The sequence below is a fragment of the Petromyzon marinus genome, chromosome 4 (genome assembly GCF_048934315.1).
Source record: "Petromyzon marinus isolate PM22_M1 ecotype Great Lakes invasive population chromosome 4, UKy_Petmar_22M1.pri1.0, whole genome shotgun sequence".
Taxonomy (NCBI): domain Eukaryota; kingdom Metazoa; phylum Chordata; class Hyperoartia; order Petromyzontiformes; family Petromyzontidae; genus Petromyzon; species Petromyzon marinus.
In genome coordinates this window covers 12,053,616-12,081,361 of record NC_133670.1, presented here as the reverse complement: position 1 = coordinate 12,081,361, position 27,746 = coordinate 12,053,616, and the positions used below count along the sequence as shown (strand labels likewise).

The following is a 27,746-nucleotide window of genomic DNA, read 5'->3' as shown; positions in this document are numbered from 1 at the left end:
TATTATTTTGATGGTTGTTTATTCATGTATCTTTGGCGTATACCTACGTGTGTTGATTTCATTTCTATGTCACCTCATGTTTAATCAGAAAAGACCGAGTCTTTCAAAGAAATGTGGCCAAAATTTTGTTTTACTTTCATCATAGTTTACAGCATTAATTTTTTTTTTCTATTTAAATGCTGTGCAGCAAAATCCTATTCATACATCAGTCTCTGATCTGTAGTTATTATATATGGTATTCTGGAGAAATACTTTATACCTATACTGAAATGAAAAAGTAGACATTTGTTTCCACATATACACCCACCTGTTGCTTCTACAGGATCAGACTTACTTAAATGTACACGTATGTACCACATAAACAATTGGTTACATTGATATTGTTGGACAATTTGATGAAAATACATAATGCAGGAATACAATGGACACGTGGAATCGCTGCACATTTGGGATGATATCTCCTTACCTGTCCATTAATTATTTATTCTCCCTTTGTAATAAGGTCATGTGATGACTGCGTAGCCATTAATGATCTATGCTGTGAAGAGATTTAAGTGTCAGGCACTATCTTCTTGGTTCTTTCGGTAAAGTCACGTAGAATGGAAATAAAATAATAAAAATAAAACAATAAAATAAAATTCTCTCATGACGAAATAATGTGTTTAAAGCACTCGGTGAATATGAGAGAGAGATCAAGGTAACTGAAGCCCCTCTCTTCTACAGCTGCTTTGCCCGATTAAGTTTTCGGAAACAAAAGTGATAAGTGAAGAATAATAATAGACCACCGGTGATCGCTACGTGTCTTTTTTAGTTTAAACCTTGACAGTTTTATGCGAGGGTGTCATTGCTTGTTTTCAGACGAAGCGCTTGTCCCTGCTATTTAAAAATAATAATGGTTTCTTCCACAAGGGTCGCAGCAAAGTGAGTTTGACATTGGCATTAAACTCCCCATCTGACAGCAGGGAGGGAAGAGGAGAAAGATAGGGGCCAGATTGAGAAGGGGGAGAGAGAGCGCGCGATACCGAGAGCAGAGGATACACCGTTTTCCATTGGCGGTGCTCTCCAGTTCGCCGTGGCACTGAGCGGATTGCTCCCATCGCGGAGCGCCCACACCGCCGCTTCGTGCCTGCCGGTGCATGGTGGTGGGCGTTTGGTTTAATTGGGACGGGGCTTCGGCGCACGGCGGTGTGTGCGTGCGCGCGCGCCAGCCATCGGCGCGTCTCGTTAGAGGCTCCGTTTGTTCGGTTCCATCAACTCGGAGCTCAATTTATAGCCGCCGTTTTTTTTTTAAATCCCGGTGGGTGATCCATTGGCCATCGTGCCCTTAACTTGTAAAGCGACCTGCTAAAATTGGACTGGCAGATTGACGTGCGGGGACCATGGCGGTCGGGACTGAGCAGTCACTAAAGTCTGGGCACATGGACGAGGATGAGGAGGTGAGAACTGTCGTATCACACGTGTGCGGTGTGGTTTATTACCGTTGTATTTATATATTTAACTCAATACCGTTTCTATTTTTAAGCCTTTGATGACATGCGTTTGGAAAAAATATAGTCGATGTAGGAGAAGCAAAATGAAATTTCAATTTTGCCGTAGTTTCTTAATGATAGTCACTGCTCAGAGTACTTACAATATTAATCACGAGGATTGGATTAATTAGACATTGATTGCGAGTACAAAACCTCTTCTATTAATTTGTTTACATTTGTGTCCATGAGCTGAATGTCGGGCTGTATTATTTTGCGATCTTTTCTTCGAGTATACATGAACTACTTTTATCTTTAAGTCACATTTGTCCTATATTTCAAGAGTATGCACAACAGTAATTTAGATTTTTTTTTATTTAATTTAATAATTTACAATACTCTTGTGTTCACAGTGGCACTGAGTTGAAAATATGGATGTTGCCTCATCATTGCCCCTGAATAATTGACCGTTACCATTTTATTACATCTAATTTAATGCCCACGATGACCATGTTTTGACTGCTGACTCGTCAACCTTTCCTCCCCACCGTGCAACATCCCATTCGTGTTCATTGTCTTCCTATTTACCTAACAGCCGTGAACACGGTCCCTCATTGTTTGTGGCATTGAAGAGCACAGTTATAATGGCGCTGGCGGGTAATTAAAAATTCATTGTCCTCGCAACAAAGACTGCAGTGCCTACACCGCCAGGGGCCCGGTGAACGAAGATGGATTAACGTGTTACATTTTCCACTTGAACTGCGCCGCCCTCTTCTGAATGGATGATGTGGGCTCTTCTGCTCTGATTGGCAATGCACGCGCGTTGCTGCATCAGCGGTGACTGCACTCTGCAGGCATGCATTAAAGCTGCCCACGAAGGTTTACTCGTAACTACTTTTTTTGCGGACATAGTGCTTTAATGTGGAAGTGAAATTTCATAAATGCTTGATTTTTTTTGTTTTATATTGTCATTGTCTATTTGAATAATGGTCGACTCTTGATACGCTCAAGTGTAAACGTGACATGATGAAAGAGGTGTACACTGCAATGTTGAGTCAAGATTACTTTTGGTAGGCAAGTAATCACGAGCCATAATTCTCTCTGTCGATGCCAATAAAAGCCACAGTCCTTTCGTCAAGCACTCACGCACAAATCTGCAGCACATTTCCAGCCTCTGGATTTTCCGGAAAGATAAAAAAACAATCTTTGCGAGCGCTTTAATCTTATTTTACAAAATATATAATGGGAATCAATGCCCTATATGTGCCGCAAATAAAACATGCAACTTTGATGTCAGGAGGTTTCCTGCCGCGGCCAATACGATGACAGAATGAGGATACGGGCACCGAAATAAGCCTTACTCTGGAGAGCTGCATACACAAACAAACCACCCACCCACCCCCCTGTGGCAAAGGCAACCTGCCTTTGCTTCTGGATCCGCGCCACATGACATGTACATTCTCCGTGCCCTCCCTTCGCGCACGCCCTTTGCTATATCCGACAGCTCTCCATCACTGTTGTGTAGCCGTCGTTTGTGGACACGTTAATTCAGATGCTTATTGTTCCAATTGATTAATTGGGGGGGGGGGGTGGAAGGTTTGCAAGAGGAGGAAGAGGTGGTGGCTTCGAGTTGACTTGCATTCGCGACACCTCACACGAGCACTCCAGACGAGCCCGTCGGCCTGTCAGATGGGGCAAGCGGACGCAGGCTAATGATGGCCCCTTCACGCCCAAGCCCATCATTCACTGTCTGTGTGCGCGAGGTGCCCTTGATTTTCCAAGCATCCGATGATAACGTCAAGCGAGTTAATTTTGCAATGAATTATTGCTGTGTGTAATACTTTGTTGTCATCTGGAAGCTGTCATTAATTTTCTCCTGGCTCCAAAGCTGCTTTTGAGGACATCCGTATATGTATATAGGGCTACGTGATATATATATATATTTTTACAGTCACTTTGAGTTGTTATTTTTCAGGTTTAAATATGTGTTCGAATTTCTGTAAATATTTTAGGGTAACATCAAACACATAATGAAAACAATACATTTGATCTTCTTTGGGTCTTTCGGTAAAGTCACGTAGATAGGTTTAAATTATTAAAAATAAAATAAACAAAAAACTACGACGTTTCGATCACAACATCAGGAGGAAAAAAAGGGGGCGAATGATTGAAACGTTGTGGTTTTTTTTTTATTCATTTGAACCTATCTAAGTGACTTTACCGAAAGAATCAAAGAATATGAATTCCTGCAGTCACGAAAGCTTTAAGTCAAGATTTAATACATTTTATCGAATTCTTAGGTTGTCTGTTACCTGAGAATTTTGGGTTGTGGTGTAATCTTTCCTCTCTCTTAACATATATGCAAGTGGGTAGCACATATCGGCAAACAAGTAAAGTAAGTATCTGTTGGCTAATTAACATGATGTGCTGCCGGCTATCTGAGTTTTAAAATTCTGCAATCAATATAGGTGCTCCGAGCAAGCCATATCGACTCAGCCTCGGGGCATATTGGTGTTCAAAGGTGGCAACTTGTTCTCATCCCACATTTCAACGTAATTTTGTTTAATTAAAAGGTCTAATTTCAGCCCGTGGAGTAATGGACCAAACATAACTTTATTCAGTGACAAGAACAAAAAAAAAACACGTCACGTTTACAGCTTTACTGATGAGGTACCTATGATCTGTGGGCGCTCTTTTAACTCCGACCATATTACAGTGACAAATTGCTTACTTCATATATCGTTTTCTTAAAAACCCTCATCGCAATTGTAGAGTCTCTCTCAGGAGTTGTAATTTCAAATTTGCGCGTCTCCTGCTGTATGCTCTTCAGCACGTGATGCCAAATAGGAAAACAGAAAGAAGGGGAAAGTATGAAAGGACAAGATGAATATATTCATAGTCTTCGGAACGGCAGTCCTCTATAACCTTGTCCCTTGGCTAACATGTTATAGAACACAGAGTGATGATACCTACGAAATGCACAGGAAAGGAAAAGCCAGAATTCTAATTAATGCGGCGATTATAAGGTGCCCCTAATAGATGTTGGGCTTTAGGGATTCCAGGAGTGGGGATGGATTGCCAGCCCAAGGGAGGAGAGTGTTGATTCATCATTCCTGACCATCGCTCTCATGTAGGTTAATTGGATACTTTAAAATGCCAGTTAATGTGTGCAAGCTTCATGTTAGCATGAACGCCTGTAAATTCATTTGACAAAAATAAAAACAAACATGGTATAATTAAAACAAACATCTTGGATAATGACGACAGTAAGTATTACAAATTAATGTTCATGGATATATTTGCTTTTCCTAAGGACAACTAGTGTTAACTTTTGAACAATTTCAAAAGTCAGTGCTTAATACGCATACGTGTCAATGAAACACACGTGCATGTGTTCATACGGAAAATATGTTTAATGCGGTGCTTCACAAAGCTTGACGCATGTGTATTATTCTGCAAAAAATATTATGCAAAATAACACACATATATCAAGCAGCAAAATCCCTGTAATTCTTACAACAACAGAGTCCTAGAATGTCCATCACAAGCTGGTAAAAATCCATTGAGACCAATAGTCTCCTTTCAAGCGGAACATGTTATCCTTCTACGTTCTGTCTTGCCTCAAAATATTAGAATGGTATTATTTAGATAACACAAACAGATGCTTGTTGTGTTGTCTGCTGAGTCATGCTCCGAACTGGCCAAGAGATAAATTTAAGAATAATGAGATGCAGTTGCATTTAGATGTTCACCAAAGCCAAAGCTCTAAACTGAGAAGTGTTTTATTATGGTGGTTTTTGTGAGAGTATTGGTGACAGGGCTGAAGTGGAAAGGGAATGGAGTTGAAAAGTAGTCCCATAAACACATTGTGGAAAGAGTAAGCTGTAACTTGCAGTCGTTTTAACACCAGCAACTTATGAGGCATCTATTTATTTCAATTGGGAGTAAATCTTGTATTGTCAAACGTTCCACAGTGAATCCAACAAATGTCCATAAAACGTTAATCAGGTTAAAACATGTTTTGCCATAACAGTATCATGCTGTTGATTATGGCAATAATAATAACAACTACATTTGTATTCTATTATTTATTTAAATTTCTTTCTACGTGACTTTACCGAAAGAACCAAAGAGTAATAACAACTACATTTGACTGCAATGAGAATATTTGATCAAGTCATGGCTATGAATGAAGACAAAAAAGGATCATTCTCGGTGCCTATTATTAAAGTCACAATTGTATTTGCATTACATAGATGTCTGTTAAACAGACGTCCTGTTCAACCATACCTGTCAACCCATACGGTTTACCCGTATTCTTGTCCAGGGAAATAAGAGTTTTCAGGTCCATACGGAGTACAGCCGTTTCAATACGAGCAACAAAAAATACGTGTTTGTTTCCCTCTTTGTGTTTCTTCCTTGTGATGGGACTTTGTAGGGTGAACGTTGAGATTTATAAGGGCACGGGGTGACCAATAAGGTCTGAATTGGTCTGTAATAAGGTAGGGCACTGATAAGGGTGTTTTGACAGGTATGGTATAGGTTATAATGTAGTGTATAGTGTGGTGTATAGGATAAACTTTGAGATTCATAAGGGCACGGGGTGACCAATAAGGTCTGAATTGGTCTGTAATAAGTTAGGGCACTGATAAGGGTGTTTTGACAGGTATGGTATAGATTTTAATGTAGTGTATAGTGTAGTGTATAGTGTAGTGTATAGGATAAACTTTGAGATTCATAAGGGCACAGGGTGATCAACAAGGTCTGAATTGGTCTGTAATAAGGTAGGGCACCGATAAGGGTGTTTTTGACAGGTATGGTATAGTGTAGTGTATAGTGTAGTGTATAGTGTAGTGTATAGGATAAATTTTGAGATTCATAAGGGCACAGGGTGATCAATAAGGTCTGAATTGGTCTGTAATAAGGTAGGGCACTGATAAGGGTGTTTTTGACAGGTATGGTATAGTGTAGTGTATAGTGTAGTGTATAGTGTAGTGTATAGGATAAACTTTGAGATTCATAAGGGCACAGGGTGACCAATAAGGTCTGAATTGGTCTGTAATAAGGTAGGGCACTGATAAGGGAGTTTTTGACAGGTATGCGTTGAAGCTCAGGGAGGCACGAGAATAGAGAAAACAAAATCTGCCACTCGCGCACATGGACGGCACGTGACGGAGCGACGTCACCACTGCCGCTCCACTGCCGGCCAATCAGCTGCAACGGGGGATTTTGGCGCCAATTTCCACGGACGGTCCTTCTCGTGCAAGCTGCTGCTGCCGCTGCTGCGGTAGCCGGCAGCGGCTCCGCTTCTCCTCCTCCTTTTTCTCCTTAGGGAGAAGAGCCATAAAACTTTGCGTCTGATGAGGTGGACGCCCTTCGATTATAATGCGCGTGGTGTTCCACCTCTGTGAAATTAACCCAGCGGTGGCAGCAGGAGACACGCAATGAAGGGGCACGCGTGGCAGAGGGTTTAAAATAATGTTAACCGCGTTATGAAGGTTATCAGTTGATATCGGAGAATGCAATGTTGTTCATGTCATATCTTCATGAATACTGTTGACGTGAACTAGAAGTGCTCACACACAGTCATAAACCATTGAAATCACAATCATACAGTGAGGGAAAAAAGTATTCGATCCCCTGCTGATTTTGTACGTTTGCCCCACTGACAAAGAAATGATCAGTCTATAATTTTAATGGTAGGTTTATCTGAACAGTGAGAGACAGAATAAGAACAACAAAAATCCAGAAACACGCATGTCAAAAATGTTATAAATTGATTTGCATTTTAATGAGGGGAATAAGTATTTGACCCCCTCTCAATCAGAAAGATTTCTGGCTCCCAGGTGTCTTTTATACAGGTAACGAGCTGAGATTAGGAGCACACTCTTAAAGGGAGTGCTCCTAATCTCAGCTTGTTACCTGTATAAAAGACACCTGTCCACAGAAGCAATCAATCAGATTCCAAACTCTCCACCATGGTCAAGACCAAAGAGCTCTCCAAGGCTGTCAGGGACAAGATTGTAGACCGACACAAGGCTGGAATGGGCTACAAGACCATTGCCAAGCAGCTTGGTGAGAAGGTGACAACAGTTGGTGCGATTATTCGCAAATGGAAGAAACACAAAAGAACTGTCATTCTCCCTCGGCCTGGGGCTCCATACAAGATCTCACCTCGTGGAGTTACAATGATCATGAGAACGGTGAGAAATCCGCCCACAACTACATGGGAGGATCTTGTCAATGATTTCAAGGCAGCTGGGACCGTAGTCACCAAGAAAAAAAATTGGTAACACACTACACCGTGAAGGACTGAAATCCTGCAGCGCCCGCAAGGTCCCCCTGCTCAAGGAAGCACATATACATGCCCGTCTGAAGTTTGCCAGTGAACATCTGAATGATTCAGAGGATAACTGGGTGAAAGTGTTGTGGTCAGATGAGACCAAAATGGAGCTCTTTGGCATCAACTCAACTCGCCGTGTTTGGAGGAGTAATGCTGCCTATGACCCCAAGAACACCATCCCCACTGTCAAACATAGAGGTGGAAACATGCTTTGGGGGTAAATTTTGATTTAAAGCTTTCGTGACTGCAGTAATTCATATTCTTAGTTTTTTCGGTAAAGTCACGTTGAAGAGAAACAACAAAATAATAAAATATATATAACAATAAAAATTCTCACGACGTTTCGACCATAACTCAAACGGTCATCTTCAGGTGTGTTGGTTTGCATACATTTATTTTTAAACGGCGCATTTATTTATTTATAAAAAAACGTTAGCGCCACGCGCAGCGATTTGGCAGTTTACCAAGGACTAGTCCATCTATATGGTCTGAAATCCGTTTTAGCTAAAGGTCTAAACTTTGCAGTCACACCTAAACACATACCAGTTAATGATATAATTGCCCAAGTAGACGTTGCTCTCAGGGGCCTGGGTCACATCGCTGCAGACGTAGCAAGATCTGAAATCGCTGCAACCCTCAAAAACGCTAAGATGCCAGCTAACAACCTCAGCAAAGATGAGCGTTTTGAATTATATAAATTAAAAAAGAGGAATGATATTGTAGTCCTCTCAGCTGACAAAGGCAATGCTACTGTCATCATGGATAAAATAGAATACAACAACAAAATTAAAGAATTACTCGACGATGGTAGTTATACAAAAATAAAAAGAGATCCCACCAACAGCCTCGTCACACAAACCAACAAAATAATTTCTGATTCAACCGCATTAATTGATCAATCTAAACAGTTTTCCTTGAAACCTTCTGCTGCCAGGCCACCAAGATTATACGGCTTACCAAAAATACATAAAGTAGATACACCTCTTCGTCCCATAGTCTCTACTATCAGCTCCCCCACCTACAAACTAGCTCGTTTTTTGTCTGAAATCCTGCGTCCTTTCACTGGAAAGACCACCTCTGCGGTACAAAATTCTACTCACCTGGTATCGACAATCAAGGGTATTTCCCTGTCCCCAGACGACCTGCTTGTCAGTTTTGATGTAGTTTCCTTATTCACCAAGGTTCCTGTACCTGACACCATTGCAATAATTGAAGACTTGGTTCATCAAGGACTAAACACTGAGGTACCCCCCCTGGTGAGACACTGTTTAACCAATACATACTTCACTTGGAATGGAACTTTCTACAAACAAACTGAGGGCACCCCAATGGGCTCCCCCCTTTCTACAGTTATAGCTAACATTTTCATGGAGAAATTTGAGACTGACGCCATCCAGACTGCCACTTTGCGCCCAACCTTATGGAAGAGGTACGTGGATGACACTTTTGTCATCTGGCCACATGGCCGGCCTGCTCTAGACCAATTCTTCGACCACATCAATTCCATACACCCAGCCATCAGATTTACCATGGAAGTCGAAATAGATGGCAAGATACCTTTTTTGGATGTCCTAATTAAAAAGAGACCTGATGGTTCAATGAGCCACTCTGTCTACAGGAAAGCTACCCATACGGATGCTTATCTGAAACCGGATTCCCACCACCATCCATCACAGAAGAATTCTCTCATCAAGACTCTGTATCATAGAGCCCAATGCATATCCGACCAGGAACACATAAGCAGTGAACTCAAGCACGTACACCAAGCTCTTAGGGCTAATGGTTACTCCGACTATACAATCCGCAAAGCTATCACTCAAACCATGAAGAAGAACCCTCTTGAGGAGCCTTTCAAAACCATCACTTTACCCTACATTGCTGGGATCACAAAAAAGATCTCCAAAATCTTGAATAAACACAAGATCCAGGTCCGTTTCAACACATTACATAAAATCCGTGATCTGGTTCCGTCTGTAAAAGATGTGATTCCGGACATACAATACCCTGGTGTCTACAAACTAAGTTGCCTCTGTGGTAGTAGTTACATTGGAGAAACCAAACGCCATGTCTCAGACCGCATTCGTGAACACAAAGCAGACCTTAAACACGGTAGGACCAACACCTCGGCCGTAGCAGATCATTGTTCTAATTCAGTAGGCTCACATGCCATTGACTTTTCCAAGACAGAGGTTCTTTGTAAGCCATCTGGCTTCCATGAGAGATTCGTTCATGAGGCTATCCACATATACAAGCACAGAGACAATTTCAACCGAGAAGATGGATTCTATCTTAGCAATCATTGGAAAGATTTGATAAACCATTTCAGTTCTTAATTGATTGTTCACGCTTACAGTGGCTTTCAGACAGCATACATTATAAAAAATTTCGTCTCCCCCCTCCTCTTTTCAGAATATAGATGGACTAGTCCTAAATAAACTGCCAAATCGCTGCGCGTGGCGCTAACGTTTTTTATAAATAAATAAATGCGCCGTTTAAAAATAAATGTATGCAAACCAACACACCTGAAGATGACCGTTTGAGTTATGGTCGAAACGTCGTGAGAATTTTTATTGTTATATATATTTTATTATTTTGTTGTTTCTCTTCAACGTGACTTTACCGAAAAAACTAAGAATATGCTTTGGGGGTGTTTTTCTGCCAAGGGGACAGGACAATTTCACCGCATCAAAGGGAAGATGGACAGGGCCATGTACCGTCAAATCTTGGGTGAGAACCTCCTTCCCTCAGCCAGGGCATTGAAAATGGGTCGTGGATGGGTATTCCAGCATGACAATGACCCAAAACACATGGCCAAGGCAACAAAGGAGTGGCTCAAGAAGAAGCACATTAAGGTCCTGGAGTGGCCTAGCCAATCTCCAGACCTTAATCCCATGGATAATCTGTGGAGGGAGCTGAAGGTCCGAGTTGCCAAACGTCAGCCTCGAAACCTTAATGACTTGGAGAAGATCTGCAAAGAGGAGTGGGACAAAATCCCTCCTGAGATGTGTGCAAACCTCGTGGCCAACTACAAGTAACATCTGACCTCTGTGATTGCCAACAAGGGTTTTGCCACCAAGTACTAAGTCATGTTTTACAGAGGGGTCAAATACTTATTTCCCTCATTAAAATGCAAATCAATTTATAACATTTTTGACATGCGTTTTTCTGGATTTTTTTGTTGTTATTCTGCCTCTCACTATTCAAATAAACCTACCATTAAAATTATAGACTGATCATTTCTTTGTCAGTGGGCAAACGTGCAAAATCAGCAGGGGATCAAATACTTTTTTCCCTCACTGTACATCACACAAAGTTTGCGAACGCACATACAAACACAAACAACACCCACAAAGCACAGAGAAGACAACGGACAACAACAGCCACCGTTGGCCATTAAGTGACGGTGCCAAGCCAGATGCACTTTGAGGCCACGTGAAGTTATCGAAGGCACCGCTGGCAAAAGGTCACGGAACAGACTCCAGCAGGTGCCACGGGTTGATTGAAGCTCACAACAGTTCAACCACAAACACAAAAGATCTCTCCGTTCTCGAAGCAGCCCGTGGCAGTGAGGAGTGATGCCACACTTAGGGGCTTGCTCGCTATCACTCGTATATTCTCGCGGAAATGTGTGCACAATCCCCCTTGCGTAAATCCCGTGGGGAATCAGAAACGGCGAGAAATCGTAGCCTGGGCAATTTATAGAATCGTGTCAGCCGTTCGGGACTCAGGGCCCGGTGTTTTTTCCTTAACATTCGGTGTTTTAAATGCGACGTATTGCTTTTTAAAAATGTAAAGGGTTCCTTCTATATTACAGTGCAGTATATTGAATTTGACACTGTACAATAGAGCAGTACTGTATAGCTGTTCCGTTTTTATGAAATAGTTGTTTTTTTATGTATAGATACATTATAAATGCGTTTTTTTTTAGTTTTGGTTTGTTCTTGGGAGATTGGATTAATTTATATTTCTATTGACTCTACAAAAGCCAGGCATATGTCTTTTTCCAGAATCTGATTGATTGTATGCGTGTGGTCGGTCGAAACCCCTTTCCTAAGCTGCACCTGTTGCTCTGGTTGGTTGGCCTATAAATGTACCATTGATCTTCGTGAACAATTTATACAGATGTGATATGAGCCAAATAGGTCTACAGTTCTTTAAATCAGTTGTATCTCCCTTTTATATAAAAAATTATCATTATTGAGGCATTATTCCATGACTTAGGTATTCCATTTCTGCGCAATATTTAGTAACTAGGTCCACAAATTGTGTTTCAGTAACTGGTCCCACTTTGTTTTATGATGTCCACAGTTTTACATAAATGTCCCTGAGCTTTTTTTCATGCTCTTGAAAAGTAGAGTTTACTTCTTCAGTGTGACATATGGAATGTTCTCCACTTCATCTGAAAACCACACTGCGATTGCTGATGTGACTTTTTTGCTAAAGAGATCTGCAACAAAAATTACTCCACGAATTCAAAGATGTCATATCTTGTATTATGGTGCTATCTTTCTCCCTAGGATAGTCGTTCTAAACTTTATTCAGAATGGCAGCCCCCCAATCAAGACCACTGGTTTCTCCCCACCGTCCTTCAGCCCCACTCATTGCACTGAAACATCTCCATTTGCTACTCTGAGTTGCTTGAACACTTTGATCAAAATGCGGTGGACATTATCTTGGGCATGTTCCCACCGTAGCTGCGGTGGTGAGACGTTAACGACCTCGCCTGGCATACAGGAGATCGTGGGTTCGATCCCAACCCTGACGCTTGTATATTTGGAGTTTGCATGTTCTCCCCGTGGTCGCGTGGATTTTTCTCTGGGTTATCAGGCTTTTCCATTCAGATTTAGAAACATGAGTTTAGAGTATTTGGCTGCGAGACATTTCCACATGATAAGCCAATTCGTTAAGCTATCATTTGTGGCGAGGTTGCTTCTGAAAAAGAGCTATATAGCTCAGTGGGCCTCACCTGGTAAAATAATAAGTTGAATGTAGTTTTCATTGGCTGCCATTCCTGTATAAGTCTGAATAACCGGCCATTAACCCGTCTAACAATGTGTCCTGCCCAATTCCCCTCACTTTTCTGACAGTTCCTTCCTAAATATCCCTTAACGTCCACGATCCTAGCTTAAAAAGTAAATACCAAACATTTTTTCTAAAGTAGCTGTTAACTTTAGCAAGGAGGTACCTCTGTGCCAGTTGTCGCCTCGAGGCCATTTTCGTCAAAATCCAACCATCTTAGGTTTAAACTTAAAATGGTGGGAGCTGCTGCAAGCACTATTTTATCGTCTAGAAATTGTATTGCATACAATAGCGGCACTGGCTGCATATATAACTACGAGTGTAGGGATGTCCCTCGAATAATTTCCATATACGAGTGCAGGGTATAGGAATGCACCATTACCCTACAGTAGGCTACCGGGTTACAAAAAAAATACAATATGCCTACATGATATAACCCAAAAGATACCAATTATGAATCCTAATATTAATCGTGAAAGCCTACGTGTAAAATTAAAGCTACAAAGTGGAGCTAATTAAATATGAGAAGAATAATGTAATTTACAACACGTTCGCTAAACAACTGACGACATTTCTCAGAGGAACACGATGGGAAATCATCACAATCTGTATAATATAGCAGTTATTGAAGCTGGACCAGGATCAAAATTATTAAATCAAGAGGTGCACAAAGCAAGTCGGAGTGCTTTGGAAAACAACTTAAAAATTTAAAGCCACATACCAAGTATACCATAAGAAGAAAAATTGTATGCAGTGCATTCTCACTGCTATAACATGTGGATGAAATGTATGGGCATTGACAAAGACAATAGAACAATATCTGGAAATTGCATAAAGAATCATGCAGAGGTGCATTCTTGAAATGGCACCGAGACATAAATATAAAATTGTGTATTTGAGAACAATTGCAAATTAGGGACGTAATTTTGACTACCAAAATAAGTAAGTGGGTTAGAGCAGGAAAACATCACTAGAAAGGATGATGATTACTGAATGAGACTAACAACATAATAGCAGCCAGATATGGAGTGATGAATAAGCGCATGTGCACGTGCGAGATAGACTGTTTCGTTGTGAGACCAAGAAAGACGGAGATGGCTTTGAGAGGCCTTCTTCCAGAAGTGGATAGCCCAAATTGATGTTGAAACTGAAAGTGCATAATAAGTGCATGGTAGATATTTTTTTCTCCATATACTCTCTGTTGAGCTGTTTTCTATGCATTTAACACATTCCTGCGGAGGGAGCTGGTAGGAACGTTGGGTTGTCCGGTCAATGGCCAGGGTCAATGGCGGCGTGGTGTATTCCGCAAATATGCCCGACTGTGAGGGCGGGCACAAGCCAGTGTGAGTAGGTTAAACGTTGAGTTTTATAAGGGCACCACGGGGGTGACCAGCCCCTCCCCACCCAGCCCCTCCCCACCCAGCCCCACCCTCCCCACCCAGCCCCTCCCCACCCAGCCCCACCCCTTTCACCCCCCACGCAGCCCCACCCTCCCCACCCAGCCCCTCCCCACCCTCCCCACCCTCCCATTTTTGGATGCACGACGGACGGACGGACACAATAATCTCCTGTTGGCTGGTGTAACCAGGAGATTCCTACCAGTAAGAAATGTAAGTCTATATCTACATTTTGGAACTGGAAATTCCAGATTGTTGTATACTAGTAATGCGTGGCAGGTTTTCCACACTTTTTGGATGTAGCATCGTGACATTGGGGATAGGGATTTGTGACTGACATGGTTCACTGAGGATCGGGATGTATATTTGTAGGTATTTAACATGGGACAAAAAGCCATTTAGAATTGTAGGTGGACCTCTGCCCTATGGGTGATACCAATAAACCTCTGCGCCATATTTTTTGTGAACTCACATATTATTTTGTTGTTTTTTGGATGTTTGCAGAAATAAGCATACATACCTACTATAATCACCCAGGAATGTCTGTCCTTGAGGCTCGTAACGTAACTCCACATCGACCAGCCCCCCTCAGTTATATTCATGAGCATGTGACGTCCTCCAAATGGACACCCCCCCCACCCCTCATTAATAATCATGAGCGGGTGACGTCACTCAATATGGAGTACTCCCCCCCCCTCACTAATAATCATGAGCAAGTGACATCCTCCAAATGGACACCACCCCATTATTATTACCTTCTATAATGAGCCAATAATGTCTGTGTGCAACCCTCGTGACGTCACTCCACGTCGACCAGCCCCCCTCATTAATAATCATGAACAGGTTACGTCCTCCACATTAACCCCCCCCCTCATTAATAATCATGAGCATGTGACGTCACTCCACATGGAGCACCCTTCCCACTCATTAATAATCATGAGCAGGTGACGTAACTCCACATCGAACAGCAACCCCCATTAATAATAATTAGCGGCTGACGTCACTCCACATGGGGGGGCGAGGCGCCTCCTCCCCCCTCCTCGGCGTCAACTGACAACCCTCACTACAAAGGCAGAACCCTCACGTCACGTGATCTCCGTAACGTTATTGAGGCATCGAAGTAAAAAGGACGTCATGATGAAAAAGGTATTATAACCTTAAAATGAAATAGGTCTTGTCACTGCGCCCTTACAAATTGCACACGAATGGATGCAATGGATATCACGTCGCGGTCTGATTTTCACTTGCAAGTTTCAAATTTACTACAATACACCCATCCTTGGACGGGCAAAAAGCTAGTTCAACTATATTTGTGCTCACATTTGTCAAACCGTTCTAAATATAATGTCACAATTTACATCAGTCACTCATTCATTTGCACTTTTCTCCATGATTGATAAGTAATATCACAACACCAGCTGGAATTTCTCCACTTGCCGAGGCAATATACGTGTTCTCGTAACTCCACTTACAGCAGTGCACCGCTCAATCCCTACGAATTGAAGTAGTCTTACTGTGTGCGAGTGCATCCAGCTGTACAAGAGCCTCTTTCTGCTGTGCTAATTACTGTTTGGATCCCATTCAGCTTAAGCTGAGTTCTGATAAGCTATTTCTTGGTCGGTGAAAGTTCATGATATCAGTTAACTTACAAATCAGGTCTTGGAATTGATAAGCAATAGTCTTATAAGAAATGACCTGATCAGTCAGAGTTCATTACATTTTAAAGTTAACGATAAGGTCTTGAAATTTTTCAACGTGGAACTTTATTATTATTTTAAATTCCAGCATTGATCAACAGGAGACATGACTGCTGTATTTAATGGTATACGTTGGGTCTTTCGGTATGAATTAGACATTAACCAAGGTTATATGAAAGTTTATTTTGGGCGCTAAACCAGACCTATACCTGCGCCCTTTCTTCTTAACCTTTGTTTCTGTCATCACTCACCAAATTGTGAACCACGTAAGCCCACAGGCAGCAGTCTGCTTTGGCTACTGGGTAATCAGACTTTCCTGGCTGGGCTCATTATGATTTCATTCGAAACTTGATCTCAGCATCATCATTTATCATCATTCATCATCATTCAGAGTAATGAGGCTGTGCTCCTTTGCCCCCCTCCACCCCCTCGAGAGCTGGGCAGCACACTAACATACTTGGAATAATGGAAAACTCAGGCCTGATTTAGTTTTTTTCTCCCAGCGTATATTCAGATTCTGTTATTGCCATCAAATCATGAAATAAAATGTATATTCAAAACCCTTGCAGCGAACAGTAACATCTCCTGCTTGATCAACAGCCCCCACACGATATCACAGCACCCTCAGGAGTTACTTAAGTGGACCTCTTTATGCATGCTGGGGGAACAGTTTATATGTCCTTTAAAGAATATTGAAAGAATGTCAATGAAGCGTATTTTGTTTGAATTCTCAGACCTGAAATAAGTCAAATAAGCAATAGAAAAACAACAATTTTAACGCGATATATTTTGTACAGTCATTGGTGATCAGGTTTAGACTATGAACGCATTACGCTTGAAAACCCAGTTTTGAGCACTTGGGGCTGCCTCGATTTGGATCTCTGCATAGCAAGCTCAGTGTTCTGTCATGATATTAGCCTCCGTGATTGACCAGGCTGTATCACACAGCATGATGTGCATGCTTGCGTGTGTGTGACCTGTGTGCATGCATGCAGGAGCTGTCCAGCAATGAGAGCAACAATCGCAATTGGAAGGGCATGGCCATTGCCCTGCTGGTCATCGTCTTCGTCTGCTCACTTATCGTTGCCTCCATCGTCCTGCTCACTCCTGGTGAGTGTTTTCTGAGCACCCTCATACCCACCACTAAATCATTATAAATGTGCCCAATCATGTGAGATCTAAAACGGGGTCGAGTCTGGTTCGTGCTTGGACTGGTGACCACCAGACCGTGAGGTCATTGTAGACGTGGGGATGTGAGGTGGCCAGGATAAGTACTGAGTGTCACCTCCTCTTTTGTTGGGTATTATCGTTCCTCCCAAATGCAACCAAACACTAATTTGTCCAAACATTCCAATGTAGGGACCTCCTGAAAAATGAGTATTGAGACTCAGGATTTCCTGGATGAAAATAATTACATTAATATTCTTTGTCAAGAGTGCAGTCCTGTGCCTGCAACGCATACTGTACATGTTACCATAACTTTACCCATTCTCCAAACAACATAAGCAGGTTAGTTTTTTGTTTAGGATGTCAGCAGTTAAGCAGGGATGGGTATGGATAGCACCTGGAAGGGTGGCACGTGGGATGTATCAGATTGATATGGATCAGTGGCGTTTAATATTTTGTTGGGAATTTTCTTCCCTTTGGAATGGAGTTTCATCTGATATCAAAGCTTAGTGGGAACTAAGAAATAACATGACTTGTATAACGCATTAAACTGTGCTCGCCATATAAACAGAGAACACGAAATATTTAATTGCACATTACAATTAAAAGGGAACATTAACTACAATGTTGCACCCACAAATCCTGCTGCTGTCGGTCAATAAATGACCTGGCCTGTCCAAAGTCCCCATACAACTTTAATGTGAAAAACAAATAGAGCCCGTGTGTGGATTAGACGTCTCTGTGAATTATACTCTCTCCTGGGACTTGATGCAGAATCAGTATATTTCAGGTGAATTAATAAATGATGCAGTGATGGCTTTCAACACATGCCATAGCTTTGCAATAGCATAACTAAATCCACACATAGGTGCATGTACTTATTTTTGAAAACGCAAGGGTACAAGCAAAAGTGAGCGCATATGTGAGCCATGGCCTGGGGGGAGTTTCATCTGGATTTGTGGCACTAGTTGGAACATTCAACTCACAATCCCTTTAATCATAACGTTGTCATTTATTAGTTTCACGTGATATTTCTGAGGGTACATTGCTTAGATTTTTAAGCTAAATGCTTTGTATTTTAAGTATTCTAATTATCAGGCAATTATGTAAATATTATAGTATGTAAAGATAATTTGAGACACCTTAAATTATGTGAAGTGTGCTATATAAGCAAAGCCTGATTGATTGGCAATCTAGTCATGAGTTCAAATCTAAGTCAGAATTGACCAACCCTCTGGGGTCAATGAGAATAATAATTTCGGGGTTGCTTTGTTGTTTTGTTTCTTGGGGAGACTGCAATTATCCCACATGAATGTGATTCTCAGCTGTGGCTCAGGGATACCAGTTTTTCAAGACTACTGCCCTCAGCTCTCTTGAGCAGTGAAGTGCTTCTCCTTTTGGCTTTGAGTTTACTTACTGGGCGATTTTCTGAAATTAATTAAATAAAATGTTCTCTCTGGTAGATGTTTCATACCAGATTGTTCATGGCATACATGGCTGAAAGTGATTACAAAAGAGGAATGCTTTATTTAACCACGTGAGTCAATCACATACAGTGAGGAAAAAAAAGTATTTGATCCCCTGCTGATTTTGTACGTTTGCCCACTGACAAATAAATGATCAGTCTATAATTTTAATGATAGGTTTATTTGAACAGTGAGAGACAGAATAACAACAAAAAATCCAGAAAAACGCATGTCAAAAATGTTATAAATTGATTTGCATTTTAATGAGAGAAATAGGTATTTGACCCCTCTGCAAAACATGACTTAGTACTTGGTGGTAAAACCCTTGTTGGCAATCACAGAGGTTAGACGTTTCTTGTAGTTGGCCACCAGGTTTGCAGACATCTCAGGAGGGATTTTGTCCCACTCCTCTGTGCAGATCTTCTCCAAGTCATTAAGGTTTCGAGGCTGACGATTGGCAACTCGAACCTTCAGCTCCCTCCACAGATTTTCTATGGGATTAAGGTCTGGATACTGACTAGGCCACTCCAGGACCTTAATGTGCTTCTTCTTGAGCCACTCGTTTATTGCCTTGGCCGTGTGTTTTGGGTCATTGTCATGCTGGAATACCCATCCACGACCCATTTTCAATGCCCTGGTTGAGGGAAGGAGGTTCTCACCCAAGATTTGACGGTACATGGCCCCGTCCATCGTCCCTTTGATGCAGTGAAGTTGTCCTGTCCCCTTAGCAGAAAAACACCCCCAAAGCATAATATTTCCACTTCCATGTTTCACGGTGGGGATGGTGTTCTTGGGGTCATAGGCAGCATTCCTCCTCCTCCAAACACGGCGAGTTGAGTTGATGCCAACGAGCTCCATTTTGGTCTCATCTGACCACAACACTTTCACCCAGTTGTCCTCTGAATCATTCAGATGTTCATTGGCAAACTTCAGACGGGCATGTATATGTGCTTTCTTGAGCAGGGGGACCTTGCGGGTGCTGCAGGATTTCAGTCCTTCACGGCGTAGTGTGTTACCAATTGTTTTCTTGGTGACTATGGTCCCAGCTGCCTTGAGATCAGTGACAAGATCCTCCCGTGTAGTTCTGGGTGAGATCTTGCATGGAGCCCCAGGCCGAGGGAGATTGACAGTTCTTTTGTGTTTCTTGCATTTGCGATAATCACACCAACTGTTGTCACCTTCTCACCAAGCTGCTTGGCAATTGTCTTGTAGCCCATTCCAGACTTGTGTAGGTCTACAATCTTGTCTCTGACACCCTTGGAAAGCTCTTTGATCTTGGCCATGGTGGAGAGTTTGGAAGCTGATTGATTGATTGCTTCTGTGGACAGGTGTCTTATATACAGGTAACAAGCTGAGATTAGGAGCACTCCCTTTAAGAGTGTGCTCCTAATCTCAGCTCGTTACCTGTATAAAAGACACCTGGGCGCCAGAAATCTTTCTGATTGAGAGGGGGTCAAATAGTTATTTCCCTCATTAAAATGCCAATAAAATCATAACATTTTTGACATGCGTTTTTCTGGATTTTTTTGTTGTTTTTCTGTCTCTCACTGTTCAAATAAACCTACCATTAAAATTATAGACTGATCATTTCTTTGTCAGTGGGCAAACGCACAAAATCAGCAGGATATAAAATATTGTTTTCCCTCATTGTAGGCCAGTGTGCAGGTTTAGCATGCATGCAGTAATCCCCGCTTCATGATGTACAAAATAGCAAATCTCGGCCACGAGCATTAAAAAAACATGTGGCGATGCATTTCTGTGCTGTTCTCTCATGGGTCCAGGCAAACAATATTATCCCTGTCATATTGGGCTGTCAGTTATCATGAAACAATGCCCCCGTTTAAAATGTCGTCGGCAGGTACCTCGATTCCTTACAAACTAAAAAAAAGCATTTTTAAATAAAATATCTGGAAAGAGCACTGTGAATAAACAAAAACACCCTTCAGGACAAGAGTACATTCAACAATAATGAAAACAATATACATTTTATTAATTAATAAGTAGAATTGAAATAGTCACAGAGAGCTAATGAATTCAGACCTTGAAGTGAAGGCATATCATTTCTATCAGACCCGACCTTCAACCCTTAACTGTCAAAATGTACTTTGTGTATTCTGCATCTGATTTACTTCATGAATATCTTGATGATTTTTATGCAATCATTTTGACAGGTCCTTGAATGAGTGTGACATCTCCTTCTCGAAAGGATGCTACAGTGATTAAGCATTGTAACTTGAGTAGCCATCACCACGCGTTTTAACAGCGAGAGCATTGAAGGTTATGTCTGGGAAAATAATTATATAATAAAGATAGGGTAGCAGAAAGGACCCTGAGGTAACGACCTGCTTAATTTAGCATTCTAAGGCAAAGCATCCCATGAAATGCATCTTCGGCTAAAATGCTGAAACCTCCCATTTTTTAAACTAAATTTTTGGTGCTTTTTTTGAAACGTAGAGCAGTGGTGGAGTAATTAGGGCATTGCGCTGTGAATCCCACGAGTTTATTTTACATTTCTGGCCCTGGGTAACATCAGCGGTTGGTGATATCTGAACCAGTCATGGATCCCACAACTTTATCAATCTGCACTGACCACCGCGATGAAGTATGGTTAAACAACCCCCATGACTGATATGGTGTGATGAGGCCTTCATCCAGCAGTTGTTTTACAAAGGGCCAAACATTGTTTTTTTTTTAAATGGTCTTGATTGAGATTCTGCATCGCTTGTTACCAAAAGTGGTTTTACTAGCATTGTGTTCCATGAAATGCAATATTTTTTGTTATAATGAGTAATGAAAACACAACATTTTTTTGTTATAATGAGTAATGAAAACAGTTTGAATAATTTGTTTCATCTTTTTGTGCAGCTGAAAATGCCAGCCTCAACCAGGCTAAAATCAGCCTGGAGGACCTTTTCAGTGACGACTTCCAGCTTCAGGAGCCAGATGTCAAGTGGATAAGTGGTGAGAACCGTTGACAATTGCATGCACTGTATTGTAAACTCGCACGTAATGCTAAGAAAATTATCTTAAAAAGTTAAATAGTAAAGTCACGTAGAAGGGAAATAATAAAATTTAAAAAAATGAAACGTAATAAAAAAATTCTCACTTATGTTTTATTTTGATTCTGTTATTATTTCCCTTCTACGTGACTTTACCGAAAGAACCAAGAAGATGAATCCCTGCAGTCACGAAAGCTTTAAATCGAAATTTAAGTTAAATAGTAGATTAATACAATTTACATGGTACTTTTTTAAAGCTTCAAACAAGGTAATCAATCTTGATTTGAAGCTTTCGTGACTGCAGGAATCCATACTCTTTGGTTCTTTCGGTAAAGTCACGTAGGTAGAAAAATAAAATAAAATAAAACAAATCACGACGTTTCGATCGCAACACAAGCAATCGTCATCAGGTGGGACAACCACAGCAAGAAAAAACTGCTGAAGCAGGCGATCAAGTTTCGCTTAATCTTGTACAATTTCACATCTGATAGGTTTTCATTAAGATTGATATATTTTAAAAATATCAGATAGAAATAGGCAGATTTGTGCTCATGTCTTTGAAGCTGAGCATTTAGCGAGTGCAATTCCAGGCTGAGGGTCACCTGGGCTGATGCTTGAACAGGGTACCGTGTGACACACGGATGAGGATGAGGAGAGGTCCAACAGTTGCCAGGGTTACCAGAGCCCATTTTTAGCAGCGGGTGGCTGAGAAAAGCGCCAGATGCAAAACGTTAGGTCAGGTCTTATCCTCGTGGGGTCGGTGAATTCTTCCCCACACTGCCAAGCCCTGGCCCAGCTGTGGCAAGGACACTGTGTCGTCTATTACAGTGAACGACACATTGAGGTTATTTTCACATTCAAATGAGCATGAGACAGGGAGTAACTTCATGATTTGAGCAGTCAAATAATGTAATCTTTAAAATGTTTATCAGCTCTTCAGGAATCTTTTTTTGTTCAAAGCAAAAAAAAAATGCAAACATGTTTTACATGTTAAATTACAGTCACTAAGAGATTATTACTGTGAAGCTCTGATAATCTGCAATATAATTATCCACGCCAAACCAACATCTCTTTGTGACCCACCAGTCGTCAACCCTAAAGCACACACCACACCAGGTCCCCTATTTAATGCTGAATCGCCCAAGGAAGAGCTCATGGCGTGTTCCACTGACTTGTAATGTTCCCAGTAATTCAACTAATCTTAGTGGGTTAATAGCAAGATGCACAAACCACTGTGCCACTACTCGCCACACATAAATACAAAGGTAAAATGCACTGCCTGGGAAAATATATATATATCAGTAAATAATTATTTACATGGCACAAGATGAAATGCAAATATCATTGCATTGTTGTTGTTGTTGTTTTCCTGGAATGATTGCTAGTCAAAACCCAAGACATAAGTTTGCTTAGCCTTTTTTGTAATAATACAATGTATATAATTAATTAATGGTCAATTCTAGATTTGAAGCTTTCGTGACTGCAAGGATCCATACTCTTTGGTTCTATTCGGTAAAGTCACGTAGGTAAAAATATAAAACAACAAAAATCACGACGTTTCGGCCACAACACAAGTGGCCTTCACTCTAACGCTGTCCTCTGGACAGTCCAGTCCCTTCACCTGATGAAGGCCACTTGTGTTGTGGCCGAAACGTCGTGATTTTTGTTATTTTATTTTTACCTACGTGACTTTACCGAATAATTAATAGTCCTCCATCAAAGCAGTGCTGGATGAAGGTTTTCTCAGGTCATGTCAGTCATGGGGCCTGTTTCACCATACTTTACGCTGGTTAGTGCTGGTCGGTGAAGTGGGTACCCAGTACCAGATTGGAAATCACTCGCCACAGACTGACATTATCCATGACTGGAAATAGACCTCGCGTTACCTAAGTGCATAGTGTAGTGCCGAACAGTGATGGAATGATGGCCAAAATAGCGAGATGAATCAGACACGTATTCCTTTGTGGAATAGAGTCAAGTGATGACACAAAGGCTGAAAAGGAAAAAGAAGCACTCGCTGAAGACTAGTTGCACACAAGCGAAAGCCTGTCCTTCTCCTTGAGCATAGGGAGTCGAAGCTCACATACATCTGCAATGGTGAAAAAAAACAACGGGATGTAGAGTGACGATCGTAAACAATTCTGCCATGATTAGCAGACCTTCTAATATACACTGCAGCATGGACATGTCTGACATGTTTCACAGTGAAGGCTTATTAACCGCGGAGTTGATGAATGAACCTTATAATTACGCTCTAGTGAATACTGTACGACAGTCACAGCTCAGCGAGTGTTTGATGATAAATCCGTGTTTTAAAATTAGTCGTCTGGAAATGTGCCTTCTCGTGCAGGCAGCTTATATTTTTTAACTGTCTTTTATCCTTTCAAAAACCCATTCTTTGATCTAAAAATATACTTAACACCAAATCGGTGAAGTAATGAGCCTCCAGCCTCGTGTTTTAACAGTGTCATCCCAATATTTAAATGGTAAAGGAGACTTGGCAACAGCTCTCTGTAAGTGACATATTTGGCACTGAGTCATGTAGCTCACAAATATTAGTTGTTATACAAAACAAATCTGTGCTCTAGTTCAAGGTTTTGACATATGGATGTGATTCTGTCATTCTTAAATGTAACCAAGCACTTGCCACCATGTATGACGATCTTCTACTCACGTGTTATATTCATCCGTGCAGTTGCAGTAAACGTGTGTATGCAATTCAAAATCTGTATTCAAATTGCAGTATTTCTCAAATGAGACCAACATTGGGCAATGTTTATGGCTATTTTTCTTCAGCCTCGATGTCGCTGCTGAGCAAACAGCACAAAATACAGAAGGTGTTCTCAAATTGCGGTGAAATTCAGCACATCGTTACCCTCTTATTTCTTGAATGACATTTTGCTAAAGTTACGGTTTATTCTGTCATTATTTAGCGAATGCCATATTAGCATCTGCCGATAATGCTATTTTCGTATTGAATTCTCACCCACAAGCCTAGGCCAATAGGGAATGCCATCCGCCGTCTGATTTCATTGGTGTGGTGCACTTCATTGAGCCAATGGCGATTACGTTGGAAATTTGGGGAATTTTCACACCAAAAGGTCAGGTTATTTTATGCACTAAAATGCAAAACCTTGACAGCAGGCAAAAATGGTCAGTGGCGATATAGACCATCTTTGCTGAAACGCTTCTGCATACACGAGAAGGTATCACACCACTTCATATTAATTACATAAGTGCCTTGAGTGTAATATTTTTACCTGGAGTTTTATAAACAAATGAGTCCATAAATTAATAATGTTTGTGTGGTGTCTGTGGTATAATTACTATTTTCGTTGAAGTTGGATTCAGTACAGTATTTAGGGAAAATTTACATGTATGAAATACTGTAATGTACGTACTTTCAACATTTCCAATACACTAAACTCTTTCACTTTTATTAAATGCCTGGTTATACTGTACTAAGCCTACAAAACATAGCACACTCGTAAATGCACCTTTATGATTCGTACCTAAAATCACTCCATTCATGTGTTTACAATCGATTAGCAGACAATACATCTGTAACATCTGGGAAATCACGAGTATTGATGCAAGAAAGTCTGACTGTTGACCAGACACTGTATCTTGAAACTGGTTCAGAGTTTCATTCTATAGCATAAATGATGCTGAAATGGTGCACTCCCAGAAGACCATTGGAATGATGGGTTGTGTAAAAAAATATACAAATATATTTTTGTGGACAGATATGCGAAGGAGAAATTGTCACTTATCTATTGTGTTACTTGGCATTCTCTTCTATCATCTCTTTCCCCAAGTTCTTTTCATCTTGGTCAATTAAAAAAATCGTGTACATTCCACATTCAACATTACAGTGCTGTTTGTTGCTGGCTGCTTGACATTTTAGGCCTTTGGCCCTGTGCTCAGACAGCCGTGATTTAATATTTATATCATATACATTGATTATTAATGTACGTTTTCTTATGCACACTACTAACTGAGCGCAAATACGTGCGGCTGACGTTCCATTGTATCGTATCATAGGATAGGCTAATTGTAGGATTAAGGGGTAATGAGGGTATTGCCTCTGTGCTGAATTTCCATCCATTCTGTGTTCAATGTGAACTTTTTCTGATGTGTACAGTATTCGGATTAGACTGCAAACGGTGACTCTATAATTCATGCATTAGCTTACATGAGTTGCTTAATTTACAACCAGGTGAGAACCCTTTGAGATGCACTATATTTTTCCATGGCAGGATTGACTCTGAAACGTTTCATGATATAATAATTTAATATGTAGGCATACGTTCTCAGTTGACAAGTTGTTTGCTCCGTTTGAAGCAATCAACCAGCTTTTTATCTGACAACTTGCCAAAATGGATATCCAGATTACAGTTTAAAAAATCTAAAGGTACAAACAGTTCAATGGTGAGAACGAATATTAACACAGCAATTCACTTGAGGCCTTTCAAAATTACTTTAGAGGTGTTTGGCATGCACAACGTATTAATTGCGTTTGGTTGCTTATCCATGCCATTTATCGCTAGTTATATAAACTTAAACGATAACGAGGACATTATGAGACCTCCTTTGCCAGTAACAAGATATAGTAATAGGTTTTACCCTTTTAACTGGCACAAAAACTGACACCTTTATTCAAGGCATCGTGTCTGCAATAACCACAACACAAGCAAATATTGTATTAGACTGCTTGTGTTGTGGTTATTGCAGACATGATGCCTTGAATAAAGGTGTCAGTTTTTTTGTGCCAGTTAAAAGGGTAAAACCTATTACTAGATAATGAGGACATTTAGGAATTGTAATGACATATCTCACTTTTTTAATTTCCTGTCAACTACAGTAAACATCAAAGCAGATCTACACTTTCACTTTCTGTCTACCAAACAGATTCAACGTTTGGTAGTGCTCAGCATTGGCTACATGCTGATGTATGGCATTTATTTGTACTGTAAGAGGTAAAATAAAATAGCAATAAATGATAGAATACAAAATATTGGATTAGATTCAGTTGGTTTGCAGATCATTTACAGTCTATATCTGCCTGGCAAAAACACTTTAATCGATGATTTCTAGTACCGCAAACATATTTGGGATGATTTAAAAATTGTATACAAACATTCCATGTTATTGTCAAACTTAGTTTACTGTGAGTATTATTATATATTTGCCCATTATAACGTTTTACGTGCATTTAGTACAAAGTAACGTACTCTATATCAGTATTTAATGTTTCCTAAGAATGTCTGTAAAATGCCTATTACTTGCTTACAGTGGTTGACTGTACAATATGCGTGGAAAATACCACACTTTCTGTGCACCTGTTTTTTTGTTGGCAGTCATGTGTTTCTGAACTCTGGTCGACTGCATCATCTGCGTATACATACGAATAAAAATGCACGGATACGCTTGCATACCCTGATTGAATACTCGTGTGTGCGTGCACATGGTGTGCCTACGTGTGTTCGTGTTGGACACCACATTTCACGTAAATAGACAGCTGACATTCAACTTTCATCAACTGATAACAAACCCTAGTTTTGTGCACAGCTGCTGCTTATGCTATGTAATTCCTTTCAGAAGAGATTTGACTTGCATTCTGGAATTTTTATGCAGAGCAGCGTTTTAGTGCATAAATTAGGCTTCTGAATTAGACTATCCAAATAATGTTCACATTTAACCCGCTCATAGAATTTTTCACAGGTTTTCATTCACACAGTCAAGGAGCAAAAAAAATGTCAATTATGTCTTTAAATTTGCCGCAAATTGCCGGTTTGTTAATGGTCATAAAAAAAATATTGGATATTAATTGTCGTATAAGTTTATTGATCCTTTTCTTTTCAAGTCTTGTAATTAATCCCTAAATGAGTCTTGACTGTACCAATGTTGAGTTTGGTCCATTGCATTGACATTTCCGCAAGATGTAAATACTCAATGAGCCTGTGAGCATAGGTAGCGAATGTGTACGCATAAAAGTGTCTACCTTAAAACACGTTGAAGGTGCTGCATAAATTATAGAAGAAAAAATTGGGCGGGTGGGGGGTGCGTCTGTTAACCATAAACATTGTCATCCTCTTCTTAAATTCCAATTACATCTACCTTTCATGTAGCAATTAGATGTTTGATAGAGCCATTTTTTTAGTTTTGGGGGGGGGGGGGGTGGGGGGGGAA

General features: G+C 40.8%; 1 protein-coding gene across 5 annotated transcripts in view; it reads left to right on the top strand.

Moving 5' to 3' along the window:
• Window positions 1-27,746, top strand: part of LOC116938710 (inactive dipeptidyl peptidase 10-like) — a 113,806-nt gene that overhangs the window by 25,808 nt on the left and 60,252 nt on the right. For 4 of the 5 annotated variants that reach the window (XM_032946219.2, XM_032946221.2, XM_032946223.2 and 1 more), the window contains 2 exons: window positions 16,918-17,032; window positions 21,421-21,516. In XM_032946219.2, the coding sequence (XP_032802110.1) occupies window positions 16,918-17,032; window positions 21,421-21,516 (211 nt within the window). Of the gene's footprint in view, window positions 1-1,054; window positions 1,437-16,917; window positions 17,033-21,420; window positions 21,517-27,746 lie in introns of those variants that run through there. The other variant, XM_032946222.2, reaches the window with a different exon arrangement.